At 35.2% G+C, this 16,289-nt stretch overlaps 1 protein-coding gene across 2 annotated transcripts in view; it reads left to right on the top strand.

The window, feature by feature from the left end:
• The first annotated feature begins 2,156 nt into the window (after positions 1-2,156).
• cacfd1 (calcium channel flower domain containing 1) overlaps positions 2,157-16,289 on the top strand; it is a 41,511-nt gene continuing 27,378 nt past the window's right edge. For both annotated transcript variants that reach the window (XM_028810216.2, XM_051932348.1), the window contains exon 1: positions 2,157-2,880. In XM_028810216.2, coding sequence (XP_028666049.1) covers positions 2,769-2,880 — 112 coding nt within the window. In that variant the 5' untranslated portion in view covers positions 2,157-2,768. The remainder of the gene's footprint in view (positions 2,881-16,289) is intronic.

Raw genomic sequence — 16,289 nt, forward strand, 5'->3', positions numbered from 1 at the left:
CCGCCCAGTGAATTGTGTTTTAATTCTCTACTTTGCTGCTACCTTCAGGAGTCCCAACTGCATCCCATAACTGAGGTTGCCCTTTTAATTAGCGTGTTGATTCAATGGGCCTCTCTTGAAATGAAATTACCAGCACAGCACAGCACAGCACACCAAAGCGTAGAAAATTGTACTGGCCATCACAGAGTTGTAGAAGATGCGAAGGATATAATTTCCCACATAAAACAAACGCCGTCTCTCCCAAGGAAAAAGACCCTGCTCTGCCCTTTCTATTAGTTTAAATGCAGAAAAAGATTGTTATGAAACAAAATGTAATTAAATATATTGTGGGGCATTGCAGCATAATTTGTGTTTGTGGAAATGAAAACAGGCTGGCAAAGATTTTATTGATGGATAGTCACTAAATCTCAAAAACGTGATTTACTTACTACTTACACACTACTTACATGAGAACACACAATTTCACAGACAAGCTGTCTTATTTTTGATTTGTCTGATTGAAGTATTTAAAGTTCTGAAATTAAGAAAAATAAAATTAGACTGTATTGTCCACGCACAGTGGTCTTACTTTATTGATAACCGTTCAGTCAAATACTGTACATATATTTACAAAAATGTTACACATATTCTTAAAATCCATTATTGATGTTTTCATTGAATATTACACTCCAAACAAAATGTACGCCTACTGTGAAGGCAGCAGGTGACTTTAAGCGTACTTACGTCAAAGGTGTTCACCTCCCAGAATGCAGTGCGCGCACACTTACTGCACTTTTTTATATTGACTGACAGCTATGGACAGACGGTGACAATCATAGACATACAGTATATACTGTACATAGACGCCGCATTCACTGTTTTGGCCCAGTCGACACCATACGTCAGCGCGTCCGCCCTATTGCGAGTGGCAAAAGTGCCATTTAAACTAATACAGGAAGACGTGGAAACCGGGTATTCTAATGAATATCGTTTACATACAACAGATTTTGGCGAATCGTTTACATGCAATTATTTATATCCATTTATACACTAATAATAGCAATTATTAAATAATATAATTATTAACTAATTCCTCCCATATAAATAGCATTTCTCGGACTGCCTTCTTCCATCTCCGAAACATTTCTAGACGTCCTGTTCTTACTCAACACAGTACTGAAGTACTGGTTAATGCCCTTGTCACTTCACGTATCTATCTATCTATCTATCTATCTATCTATCTATCTATCTATCTATCTATCTATCTATCTATCTATCTATCTATCTATCTATCTATCTATCTATCTATTACTGTAAGGATATTCTATCTGGCATCCCACAAAAACTAATCCATCGCTTACAACTTCTTCAAGATTCTGCTGCCAGGATAATAACCTGTTCTAAATCCACTGAACATATTATACCTATTCTTTCTCAACTTCAGTGGCTCCCTGTTAACTACAGAATACAATACAAAATACTGATCTTAACATTTAAAGCTCTCCACAACCTCACTGATCTCATACAGACTTGCACTCCTCTCGCTCACTCAAATCCTCATCTGCAGCTCTACTATCTGTACCACACATCAAACTCTGTTCTATGGGAGCTCGCGCGTCTCTCATAGTGCTCCTCAACTCTGGAATTCTCTACCCTCTCATATATGTCAGCTCGATTCAATAACACGTTTTAAAACTGCCCTCAAAACGTATCTTTTCAAACTGGCATACCAATTGTGAATTTTGCACTGTTACTGCCAATTATCTTTGTTTGTTTGTTTGCTAATTATTGCTTTTTGATTTATCATTCTTTTTTTTAATTTTACTAATGTTGTTTAATTTTATTGTAAGGTGACCTTGAGTGCTAAGATTATAAAACGGGATTTTCTAATGGCCAAATATAACCAAAACAATTATTAAGCATTACCTATGAAATGTAATCCTCCGGGATCTGGTTTGGAGCGAAAAGCGGTTTGTACAATCCCAAGCAGCATATTATTCATTACTTCACTGCATAGCAGTGCCACTCGCAATATGGCGGCGCCGTTGACGTACGATGCTGCTGGTCATGCGGGGTCTAGTAATATTCTATGTCTATGGTGACAATTCCCGCCGCCATGGAATCTACGTGTCACGATTGACGTCGTGAATATTGGGCGTGCTGAGAGTGACGTTGAATGTATCGCAGACTGCAGTAACACTGTACCGGTGCCAAGCTCCATTCGCTGCTAATTAACAGCTGCTATATTTCTTACAAGGCTTTTGGTGGTAGTAGTTTTACACATTATTGAGTTTTCCGCTTAAGCAAGAGTGTATTAGATTCAAAGGGTCCTTCAGCAAGTAAGCGAGAAAACCAACTGTAATTGTTTTCACGTTAAGGAAATATTTACTTCTAGGATATTCTCGACGTGTTTTTTTTCTATTCAGGACGTTTTCAGACAATGGGAATAGATATTAAGTCTGGCTGGTAAGGAAGCGTTTAGTACAACGAAACGCTCATGGTTTATATCGTTTAAATTGAACAATTTTAAGAAACACTGGAAACTGCTTCATTGACTCGACTTGAATTTTAACTTGGACGAGTTAAAAGTTTTTACTCCGATCGGTGGATCCGTCCTATCGGTGGAAGGCGAAAGAAGATGTGTTTCCAGTCGACAAATCCGTGACAGAAAATTTAAGATTGCAACCATTTGAAGGTAATTCCTGGGACCTGGATTAATCTGACACCACAGGATCCCCAAAGCGCATCTCACAATTTCTGTGTTGCTGAATAATTGATTGTCGTGAAAAATGAGCTCAGCGGAAGACGTTGCCGGTACCGCGCCAGTCAAAGAGGAGGGGGATGGCATGTCCTGGTGGTACCGTTGGCTGTGCAAGATTGCCGGAGTGTTGGGAGGAATCTGTAAGTAGAGTACCTGTGTAGCCAGCTATAGCGCCGTGTATATTGTAATAAGTTGCTTGTCATCAGATGTTGTTAAGAATTACGGCATTTTAATATACACTAAGTTCAAGTTTATTGTCGCGTATATTTTGAGATTTTATTTAACGGGATGTATCTTAATCCTTGTTTTATGAAATATTTATTTATTGATCTTAATTCTAACTTCATTTTAGTAAAATGCTTGTTTTTCAAGCATCAGCTCAAGTATGCTTTTCACCATTGTTCAAAATGTGTATTGTCATAGCCAATGGATTTTCCTGCCTTGGCTGAACATCATCTTGACAGTTTATTTCTTCTTTCACTATACTGTATACTGGAAATGCCTTTTAGGAATCCAGACATTGTTTATAGTGTCTTATGCGTCTTACATAGCAAGTGTTTATGAGGGCACAAAATTATAAGATAATACTGCAAAATAAAACAAAGGAATCTAAGAACAATGTAGTCATTTTTACTCAAAGGTGTATGCGCATTCCGTTCTTTTTGGATGTGTTCTTATATAATCCAAAAAGCAAGTACTGCGATCCCCGTGTCGATATCTCTGTCCGTATGTCTGCAGAAAACAAGTCGGCTCCACACGAATTGATTTTTTTACACCTTTTCTTCAAAGAAATTTGTCTGGAATACTATGAGCTGTACACATTTTTTTTGAAATGTCAACATTTCACATTAAAACGCATTGGCAAATTTGCGAACTTGTCGCGAAATATTCTGTGCGATTCCAGTTATAACTGAGTTTACTTTTTCAAATTTCCCTTGAGTGAAGCCACTTCATCTTGTATATTTTGCACGTACTGTACTTTATTCCTCTTTTACTCGTCTGACAGCCACTCCTAACGGCAAAATGATCCACAGTACAAGTTAAGTCAAACGCCGCAACTGTTTTCTTGCAAATTACTATCAAACCTTAAAATAAGTCGCATATCCAGCAATGAATGAAAGAAAAGCAACTCTGTAAGCATTCAGTATTTACAGTACATTACACTAAAATCAGCCTAATTTCTGCATTATCTCAAAATTATAATGAATCAGTATTTCTCTGAAACCACAATTTATCTGGAAAACGCCACACTTACTATCTCTTATGCTTTGGAGCACAGTTTAACATTGACAGTTCAGGAAAATTAAAGTTTTAAGGTCCATCTTTCCAAAATGTTATGTTTAAGAAGTTTGAACTACAGTTAGGCATAGAACGTCCACAAGCAACAACTAACAAATAAAAGGACAACAATCAAAGCAATTTTTACATCTCCTGATTTGGACACTTCCCTCTATTAAAGTGACCACATCACCTATTAGGGCTAGTTTTTATACATAATATTATAAAGTGTTATTAAAATGTGCGTATTTAATGTAGTACTGTGTGTAATATTAATTCTATTATTACTGTTTTAATGAGTCACTGTTACAAAAATATTTAATAAGCAGTAATTGTCAATTGAGTCTTTGAAATAAATAACCCAAAATGCTCCAATTTTCAGAATACTTAAGTCTCCAAGTACACCTGAATGGTAGATAGATAGATAGATAGATAGATAGATAGATAGATAGATAGATAGATAGATAGATACTTTATTAATCCCAATGAGAAATTCACAAAATATCTGACATTTTTCACCAGCGCAGCCAGTTCGTCGATCTTATTTGAGATTGAGTTCACATTCCCCAGAATCACAGAAGGCACCGAAGGCTTAAAACGCCACTTTCTCGCAAGCCGCTTCATTTTTAGCTTAGTGCCCGCTCTGCTTCCACGATACCGCCTTCTTACCTCGTCGGGTAAATAGGGAACCACACCGGCACTGGCATTTGTTCTCAGCGCTCGAAGTTGAATACTTGAATAGGCGATGTCATGGTATGTCATGCATACATTTTCAAGCTTGTTTTTTTGTGTTCTGCTATATCGCACGCCCTTTAAAATAAAGGTGCCAGAGTGATACTATAGGGGAACCATTTTAAGTTTCCAACCATGTGAAGTTTCAAGAAAGAACCTTTATTTGTATAGACCTGTAACAAACTTCTTGCAGTAAATAACCAGAAATAGATGGTATCAGATTTGTGGAATAACAATGTTTCATTATTTTAAAACGACTTGTACAGTAACACAGGCTAAATCCATGTTTTCTTAATTTGTTAGTGTCCTGTTAGGTAGCCTAATATACAGTCAAGATTTTGTATCTTTTCTACATATTAGGAAGTTTTCCAAAGCATAGAGAGTTCCAGAATGAAAAGGTTCTTGGTCGTGCAGTAGTTCAATGAGAAACCACACAACCCAGGAAAAAAAATATATATATACATACTAGGGGGTCTGTTCCCTGCTCGCTTCGCTTGCCAACCCCCGAGTTTGGTTAACTGGACATACAATTTAAAGAGATTGTTATTTTCATGGGAATTGTTACAAATTCATTATTTTCACTTTTACTTTAAAATTTCAGTAAAAACAATATTTGGAATTAACTTTTCTTCAAGATCGCATTGAATTTTGATTCCGTGTTTGGACTTACATCGTTACAACACGTTTAACTGCCCATGAGTGAATATCGTTTCTTTCTCTGTGATAAGTATGTTGTTCGTGACGATTATCTCTTCGGCGATAATTGGGAAAGCCAGTCATACCTGTTGATTCAACGAACACTTTAGGAAATTTCTTTAAACACTTTTGAGTCCCAGCATACTAAATCTTTTAAATGTGGTCCGTGAGACATGTGTTTAATGACTTTGTACCATAATTCAGGATAGGTTTCTCTGTTTGGAATTTCAACATTTTTTTTCAATCTGCACCGTCAGCAGTGAATAATTTATTTTGCAAAGTAACCAATAAATGCATGTGAGGTAAACCCAGTTCTTGAAATTCGAATGTGTAAATGTATGCTTTGATTTGACCAAACACCGTTTTTAGTTCTTTCAATAAAGACTTTCTAATAAAACAATCTACTTATACAAAAGTCGGAATAACCAATGGCGATGTAGCCGGTGGCATTGTTCTCAAGAATCGACAGATTTCTGGCCACTGTGGATTGCACGTCATTGTAATAAATAAATCCATATATTTTGGGATATTGCCATTGTATCATGATACAACTGTTGCAATGCTCTTGAACTACCTTGATATGATGATGGTAATATTACTGCTTTACCTATTTTGAATTTGTCTGAACTATTGATATTTGAATTTTGAACGTGATCAATGAGACCTTGCATATGTTCTGTTCCAAGTTTTGCTTGATTCGATTTAATAAAGAGACGATTAGCTTTGAATTTTAGATATGCATTACTAATGTATTGTTGTGATAGACGTTGAGATGACAGAAGTGGCTTAAGTAAATTGGAACGTATCGGTAATTTTGACCCGAAATGTTGTGTGGGTGTTATTCGTTTTTTCTGAATTCATGTGTTTCATATTGTACAACTATCCTGTTTCGCCATCAGGGAAAAGCAAAGGAAAGATTAAAGGATCGGAATGTGGAATGTTATCCCTGACAATTCGTCACATGTTGGTTTATTATAAATGCGACCGTGATCTTTTGGATTTATACAGTAATCTAAGAAAATTTTTTGTCCGTGTTTTGCAGATAAATTTCGTGTAAAATGCGATACTTTTGGGCGTATGGATTTGTATCCATTATTGGCTATATAATTTCTAATACGTCCAATCGTTTAACTCTTTCAATTCTATGTTGCATCGCTTCTGCATGATCATAAATAAACACCTGACCGAATTGTGGTTTCTTCGAAATTAAACTTGCTGTAGCTTTAATTGTTGCGGGACCACAGATTCTCATAGCGTATGGTACATTATTGTGTAAATCTACATTCTGAGCATTGCATGATGCGAACGCGAACAGATTATTGTAGACTCCTTTACTTATTTTCAGAATTTGCACATAGATTATTGTTGTTGTTTTTTGCATTCTTTTCTCTTCAAAGCTTTTAGGTCTCTTTTCGACGCGCTGCTCTTTCTTCTTTGCTTAGTTGTTGACATGTCATCTAGAACGTATAAAATAATTGTCCTGATAAAATTTATAAGAGCTGAGGGCGCAGTAAGTGTGTCTGTCAAAAACATTCACACAACTGAGCTGAGAGCACAGGAAGAGTGTCTGACAAAAATTCATTCACGCGACTGAGAGGTTAGATGACCGTGGTCTTGTCTGAAAATGGTTGTAAGTAGGGTGTGACTTGAAAGAATCTAATTGCAAAAGTCACTGTTCTCGCGGGACTTGCTTTCAAAGGTTGTAAATATGACGTGACTTGAAAGAATCTCATTTTAAAAGTCTCTGTCTTGTGGGACTTCATTTCAAAAAGTCTCTTCAAAAAGAAGTTGCGTCTCATCCCAATATTTTTTATTATATATAAAATATATATAAACTGACATTAAAGAAGTATTCTTGCTATTGGTGTCTGATAGGAGTTTCCACTCAGTTGACAATAACATTTCTTGCTTCAATCAAATTAATCATGTTCATATACAGGGAATAATGTCTACATAACCCACAATGAACCTGCTAATTTAGTGCTTTGAACCTGCTTTTTCCAAAACTGGATGAATGACCCTAGATAGGCTGTCATGCTATAGTCATTCGTACATGGTACAACTCTCATGTAAAGTTTTTTTTTTTTTTTTTAATTTTATTTTAGAATGTGTTCTCTAACAAGTATCATCCCACAGCACTTTACAAGTACAGAGCTGTAATGTTTATGTATGTTTCATTTGAAGCACAGGTAGGACATACTTGCTTATGGTCACATAGTGGAGTCAGAGGCAGGGACTGAGATGATAACCTTGTATTTTAAGGTTCAGTGCCTTAGCCACTAGCTACATAGCCTGTCAACTAACTTAATATGCATGACATTTTTGGATATGTAAAGAATTCAGACTTCAGAATTTAAATAAATGAGCAGACTACACAAAGACAGTGATTGGGTGGGGAGTTAAACAAAGCTTTACTGTTAAAAGTTGGACATTTTAAAAAGTTAGCTTTTTGTTTGGGGAAAAATGCATGCTAGTTTTTAATAGGAACCTTCCCACCATGAAAGACCGAACATGCATAGCATAACTTAAATGGAATTGTAGCCCACACACCTAAAGCGTTTGACAAACATGTTTTTGATTTTTAAATTTGAGCAATTTTTAACCATTATTTTTCAGAGTTTTAGAAGTCCCCCAAAAGTTCATGGATAATCTCCTTATAATAGATTATACCCTTTCCAAACGAAGAGACTCCCTCATATTTCTCACCATGATTTCATATTTAAGTTACTGAGTACTTGCTGACATTCAATTTATTTTTGGTAAAGTGCTTTTCCACTTAATGTGCTCTCTGTGCTATAGTCAAATGTATACAGACAAATTAAAACATTAAGCTGCATGCAACAAAAACACACAAGCTTTGCTGAAATTACAAAATTAAATGCAATATATACAAGGAAATTTACATGCATGTGCAATTTTTACTACTATATTAAATTTAAGGCATTTTAAAATGTCTAAACTACTGAATGCATATCTAAAGCCATCTCATTGATTCCTCTATACTTAAATATATCTTTAAATGAGTTGCAAATCTCTTTAAATAATTTCCTGATAAAATTAAATCGCTATCCACAAAATGTTGTCCAATGTTGACGTAGTCATCACCATATTTTTTTATATACCCTCAAACTACTCCAAGGGTAACTCCATGATCCCCAAAAAGACATGCTACATCAGAAATAGTTTACTGCAAAGCTGAATAACTTCTTAAAGGTGGTATCCATTTGTGTGCAAAAGAGCATTCCTTTCAGTATTAAATTGAGCTAGATTTTTGCTGCATGGTCACTTAAGAGTAAAAAAAGTAACATGGCAACCTAAAGCCATCATCTCTTCTCTTTTTGCTGTCCCCAAACTGACAAAACATTCTCCTTTCTTTTTTATTATTGGAGTAATTTGTTATCTGTTCAAGTACCACGTTCAGATAAGTGAACAGAAATAGTTAGCATGCACATTTCAACCCTAGGTCGAGAGATGGTAGATTGATTAGAAACCGGACAATATTTGTAAGGAATGTCTTATCATAACAGAGCACAGACTCTGTACAATACTGCATTATATAGAGATGTCTATCATGGTATGTACAGTACTGGGGTGGGCAAAAATAGGTTTACTGTACATTTGTGAGTACACAAAACAGTTTATTCTTCTATTATTATTTATTAATTGTATTTATTATTTGTCTCCTTCTTAAAGCTATTAAGTTAATAACGCTATTGTAGTAATCATAACCTGCATGTCTTTTTCCATATGAACAACTGTATGCCTAATTTTGCCCACTTCTATAACTATAATGCATTTAATATATTTTGGTCAGTGTCACGCTATAAACTTAAGTTCAAAATTTTAAATTTTATCTATCTATCTATCAATTAATAGCTTCTAAGTTTTTTTTTTTATTCCTGTAACAGTCTGTCTGAGGTGTACTGTATTCATTTTGTAACATTACTCACCATACTGAGTTTATTAAACCTTCTTACAAGGTGGTGTAAGTTAATATGCGTGCGTCTTCCTTTCCTCTGACTCCAAGAAGTACACTGTGACCACACCTAGTTTTAGTCTTGGTCTGTTGCTAGTCCTCAACTCTGGGGCACATTGCAACAGCGTAAACCTGAAAGATAGTTTTGTTACCATAAATACATGCTAGGACCAGATCAGCATGAGATCATCCCAACCTGACGGCACATTGTAACTGACCCATACAGTACATGGTACAAGTCATATTTATACCATGCGACCAGTAAGGGTGCTCATAAGACAACGTAGATTCAGTACGTGGGGAGCCCAGTGAAAGTGAAATGAGGTGGTTTATTACCAATTAAACTCCATACACAAGGGTGGGTGAAATAGAATTACCAAAATAGTAATAAAATGCACAATATTAACAAAATGCGAAAACATATGCCAGTCTTGTTTGACCTAAAACCAGTATAGTCCCTTTTTGTCTTGTGGGATGGGCAATTCTTTTTCCCATATGAAGAAACAAAGAATATGCTAAATCTCAAGATTTGTCCCAGAAACACTGACCTTTGTTCCTCCCACCAGCTGAGGCCTAGGGACTGAAATGATTTTTTTAAAACTTTCCACTAGGACAACTTACAGGCTATAGCATTGAATCATTGGTTTAGAATTGACCCATTGAATTTCTGGGACCATCTGGGAAGAATTCCTCCATGTGGTTCCAGGTGTCCGTGCAGTCCTGAATCTCTATCTAGATTATAAGGGCTTGACAACCCTCTAGAGACCTGACTACTTTTTGACCTGTGCATAAGGTATTGCTGTATGCCTCCCAGCTTTGGGATAGTTCTACACTTACAGTGTTCCTTGCTGTTCTTGCCTTATTATATTTTTCTAAGAAATAATCCTGGCCTACTTGCTGAGATATATTAGGATTAGTATTCTGTTCAGAATAGTAGCAGACTTCATGTAATATCTGCCACAACATTTTTAAAAACAATATGGCTATATTTTTGCTTTAATTATTTTCAACATCATATTGCTGATATGAAGGATAATAAGATCCAGTGCATGTTCAATTTAGCGTTATCTCGAATTAACTTACTATAGTAAAAACTGACTTTTATGTAAAAATTGTCCAGCTATTTGAGGAGACTTCCCTGGATTTCATTTTTGTCATGGAAAATGACAATTGAAAAGGGAATTGATGGTACATATGGTGTGTGTGTGTGTGTGTGTGTGTGTATGTATATATATATATATATATATATATATATATATATATATATATATATATATATATATATATATATATATAATATGTGATTTTTATTACTGCAGGGGTGCCCACACTTTTTCAGTTTGCGAGCTACTTTTAAAATGACCAGGTCGAAATAATCTACTTACATTAAAAAATTTTTTTTATATATATATATATATATATATATATATATACTGTATATATGTTTTCGTACCTTGCATAACTGAATAACCTTTATGGCACAATAATAATTCAATACATTTATGGTCACTACAGTATTTGAATTTAATAATCTGTGGGAAAAGGCTGACTCATATAAATAAGTAGAGCCAAATAATGCAGTCAAGGAGGTAGCACATTTCCTCATGTTTGGGTACTTTTCCTCTGTGAATAAGTTCCAAAACTGTCCAAGAGCCCCAGACTTCAGCTGAATGCCATCCTGTAGTGTCAAAATCTCATCCTCCACTGTAGAGGAGTTTTAGGTGAAACAATGTTGCAATTTTTGATGCGGGTGAATCACCCTCAACATCTTCCCTAAATGGATAGCACTAAATGTAGCGATTGGCTCAAGTAAAGCTGAGTCTTGAAACCGTCTGTCAAAGTCTGACAGACAATTTTCAATCTGCTCTGTGTAGTGTATGCTGTCAAGTTGCGCATACGCCTTCCATTGCGTCTCCAGCTGTGACGCGAGGTTTTGTATGTTCCCCAAATCAAGGCACTGCAGCTTTGAGGACAGATGTTGCATTTTTCGTTTGAAAGCATTAACTGAGCTAATCATATTGACAATGGAGTTCTCTTTTCCTTGCAGCTGTAAATTAAGCTCATTCAACATGTTGGTCAGATTGGGAAAAATAATGCCAAGTCCAGCGGCCATTGATCATTATTACGTTGCTTGTATTCTGCATGTTTAATGACAAGGAGAAACTCCTTTTTCTCCAGCCAGGGGTCTTGAAATTTCAGCAGGAATTTCTCCCTAGCCATCTGCCTCAGTGAAGGCTTCTTTTACCATCTCTCCATCTTGGAAGGACTTCTTATGCTTAATGATCGAGTGATGCTTTTGAATTCAGCCGAGTGAAAAATGACGGCTGTCCGATTTAACTGCAATTTTAGTTCCCTCACCTTTCTCTTTCTCAGATCGCTTTTCGGAAGGAAGTCAGTTTCGTAGTTTTTATGAACAGTTTAAAAGTGCCTTTCCACAGTTTCCTTCTTTGGAATAGCAATGATAGATTGACAGATCAGACAAATAAACTTCGATTGTGATATTGTGAGAAAAAAAAAATCCTCTTCCAATTCCACATCCTGCCCATACCCTCCGCAAACAAATTTTTTTTAAAATCCCTTCTTTAGTCGATATAAATTGGAAGGCTAACTAGATCACTTAGATAGCCAGAGTTTTGCAGTAGCTCGCACGTTTGATTGTGCGTGCGGGATGACCAGTGTGTTAGAAGAAAAGAGATCTCAGAGTGGCTGCACTGTATGTCAATCAAGTGGCAAATGTCATAGGGAGGATATATAGACTAACGTTTTAAAAAAAATTTTTTCAATGCAACACGATCTACCTGCATTGCCTTTCTGATCTACTGGTCGATCATGATCGATGTATTGGGCACCCCTGTATTACTGCATTACTAATTAAAATTCTTTTTAGAGGTTGCTTCATGTTCCCTATGGCTATATATTATGCTTTATCTTCCAAGTATTTTCATTGTTGTGAAGATTTTTCCTAGAGTTTTCAAATTACTTTTGCTATCTTCTTAGAATCTGCTGTGCCTCCAATTTTAGTATCATCAGGGACTTTCACAACTTTACTAACTATACCAGAATTTATGCCATTATTAAACGTAAATTAGAAAAGCCAATAGTCCAATGGTAGACCACTGAGAGATTCTACAGATGTCCTCCACATGGAATATTTTGTTTCTTATCAGTAGCTTGCCTCTTGGTAATTAACAAACTTGATGTCTAATTTCACAAGATTCATAAGTTCTTATTGAGAGGCTTGTTGGTGGGAAGACTATCGAGAAACAGAGGGTGCAAAAATAAGGATATAGGTTATAGACCCTTTAAATTGATTTATGTTGCAATAACTTGTTCTTTATAATGCAGAACCATTTATTTGCTCCTGAATAGAAGTGTTTTTGCTGACCTGTGTTCTTTTAAAGCCACAGAATGTGCCAACTATTTTTTCAATGGCTGTGCCAATTATGTCTTGCATACTGCATACATTTCCATTGCAGGTTTAAGTTTTGAAAGTGCTGTTTAGATTTTATATTTGCTCCACACATTTTAGTAAATTGGATTGCCAGCAGTTAGGGCAATGTGTTTAGAATGTGAGGCTGCTCATTCAAAAGAGAAAGTAGGCTTTCTGTTGTACAGGTTGCATTTCAAAACTGAGAGCTATGGTATTTTGGGGAGGATTTCTGGAGAGATACTGTCTAAAACATGCAATCAGAAATAAAGTTGGCTTAGTATTTTAAGAGAAGTTTCATCTAAATTCAGAATGCTGTGTTATTTATTTGGGCGGAGTGGTGGCTCTGCACTGGCAATCAGAAGGTTGCTGGTTCAAATCCCGTAAATGCCAATAGGGACTCTGCTCTTTTGGGCCCTTGAGCGAGGCCCTTAACCTGCAATTGCTGAGCGCTTTGAGTAGTGAGAAAAGCGGCATATAAATTCAAAGAATTATTGTTATTATTATCTTTATGTTTATAGAAAATAGCAGAAAATTAAAAGCGCAGTGCCAATGTGGCTTAAAAGGAGCATCTTACTTCATTATGTGATCAAAAATGAAAGATGAACCTCTTTTTTTTCAGTTTTCTATAAAAATATTAATTTTCTGTTTATATAAAACAGTATATTTTTCTGTTAGGCATAACCACTTTAATATAACAAAGTATACTTGTAGTTTTTGTACTGTTTTGTAACTGTTCAGAAAAATACAATACTTTTGTATCAAGAGTATGTTTGTACAACTGTGATAAATTGTTATTTATTTTATCATGCTTAGGGAAAGTAAAGTATTGTATACTGATGCCTCGTTCACATGTACTCAGGTATTTTTTAAACTGGTAGTTTTCCTCCTTTGTTTAAAAAAAAAAAAAAATCCCATCCACACACATGCGAACACACACACACACCATTTTTCTTGGTTGCAAAAAAGCTGCTGTTTACTTCCAATGCCAAAAGTCATGAAAAACTGGTACCATACTGTTTTAAAATTTGAGTTTTCCAATACTTTTCCAATACTAGTATAATGTGCAACCATACCATGCATAAACCAAAGCTAATGAAGTGTATACAATGTTAAAATCATCTGTCATATTTACAGTGTTTACCAGTTCTGTCAAACTTTCTATTTTCCCAACCTGTTAGAAAAAAAATCTAAAAATTGTTGTGGAGAATCATACGCTATCTTAGTATGATTAGATGTGAGACAAGAATACCTCCTGGTTCATTTTGGCACTCAATCTTATTTAGTCATGTGTTGATGGTTTTTGAGTAGCCAAACAACCTAACTTGCACAGGATAAGGTGAAGAGAGAATTGATACCCTAGTGAAGGCAACAATCTATAGCCTGAACTGAGCCTTTGAAAGGATGGTTATAAAGAAATTATTATTTTCATCTCATAATATTTTACTTAATATATAAACAGAGCAACACATTGTTTCTCTGGTAGCAGTCACAGTGGATTCTGGTTTTAATTACAACTGGTTTTTAAATTAAGAGTCAACTCTTCTCCTGAAAAGAGAAAACTATTGAATAATGTGGTGTTGTCTTGTTTTCACTCATTTCTGTCAAAAATACCAAACAGTGTCTTTGGGTCTGAATATTACTCTTCAGTCTGCAACTTTCATTCCTTTTTTTCTTTAGAAATACTTTGACTATTTCATAATGTGCATAAATGTTGCATAGTTAGATATTACCTACCTTTATACATTTATATTAGCACCTCATTATAAATAGGTATGCTATATAAGGACTCAAAGCAATTGCAAAAATGGCAATTATTTTATATAGCATAGTTAATAGAGAATATTATATTATTATTCACTTTGCAGAGTGAGAAAAGTGTACATATGAAATTACCAAAATCAAATACATAATTGTTCAAAACACTGTAATTTACAAAGAAATGGACTTTTGAGTTTTTATAACTAAAGATGAGCTAATGGTAATAGATTAACAGTATGAGATGACAGAACAGTAGAGTCAACAAGCTGATTATAAAGTTAAAGTTACAGGTATAGCCATTAAAATGAATGAGAAGATTATAGAGTTTTGAGTATGGTTTGAATGTGATGATTGGTAAATCTTGATTATCACAACTGGGGAGAGTGTTCCAGAGAGTAATAGTGATAAATCTAAGTAAGTGTTCTTCAAGTATTACATAACATGTGTTTGGAATGGAAAGAAGGATAGTGTTTGAAAATCTTTTGTGTTGAGAGGTTTGACAGTAGACACGTAGAAGTAAAATGTAACCTGGTATGTTGAAACATAAATTGGTAGCAGAATTTGGATTGTTGAAGATAATGGGATACCACACAGGGAGTCGGTTTAGTGTTTATTTCATTTGTTCGAATCCTGGCAGTAGTATTTCAAATTTGTTATCTGTTGATACTCCATGCAGGAATAATAAAGGCTTCACATAGGAAAGGAAAGGAAATGTTGGACTCTAGCAGTCCTATTTAGATGGTAGAAAACATTCTTACTTCCACAGAGATTTTTTTTTTTTTTTGAAGCTCCAGGTTAACATGGCTCTGAGACAGTTGGAAGTGATAAAAATTTTTGGAGACTTAAGATCTTGGAGTCAATTTTTTTTGGATGAACTGGTTATTCATATGCATGATGAAGTAATGTTAGCAGAGCAAAAATTGATAAGATGCATAGATGATCATGGAATGGTATAGAGTGAGCTATTAGAAGTATCTGGTATAGAAACAAAGAGGAAAGGTGAAGGGGTGATGAAGAATTATAGACCGGAGTGGAAAAGGAAGAGGTGGTGGGGATGACTAGAGATTATTTACTGTTCCTTGAAATATGTTGAAAAGTATCAAGGCAAGTAAAAGAGGAAAAAAAAGATCTGCCTCTCTTTTTGTGTAGATCTGTTGGGTCAGAGGTTTAATACTCGAATGCATTTTTCTACATTGTAACAGTTGGCATACCACAATATTCCTATGCAGAGTGCTCTATTGTAATTTAAAAAAAAAAAGAAAAGTCTTTTGGGTTAACTTTTGGATTTCAAAATGTTAACAGGAGAGATTAACCTGAAAGGAATATTCCACATACAAATGGTATAAATAACATATAAATAAAATATCATGTGGTTTGTAGTGATAGCCTAATATTACTCATGTTGCAAAATCCATATGTCAAGTCATCTAGTCATATGCTCACAACATGCAAAATGCATGTGTTATTTGCTAAAATATTGTTAAATAAATACCTCTGGAAAATGAAAGTCTACAAACAGGAAGTCAGTTTACACAGGATCAGGTTTTTGAATGTAAAATAGGATTCTTGACCAATGAATGAGGGGGAGAGGTAGGTCTTCAATTCAAAAGCGTGTTTAGCATTTGGACCATTACACAATATACAAAGCTGTTATATAATTTGAGGAAATTCACAAGTCC

Source organism: Erpetoichthys calabaricus, chromosome 9 (assembly GCF_900747795.2).
Source record: "Erpetoichthys calabaricus chromosome 9, fErpCal1.3, whole genome shotgun sequence".
Taxonomy (NCBI): Eukaryota; Metazoa; Chordata; class Cladistia; order Polypteriformes; family Polypteridae; genus Erpetoichthys; species Erpetoichthys calabaricus.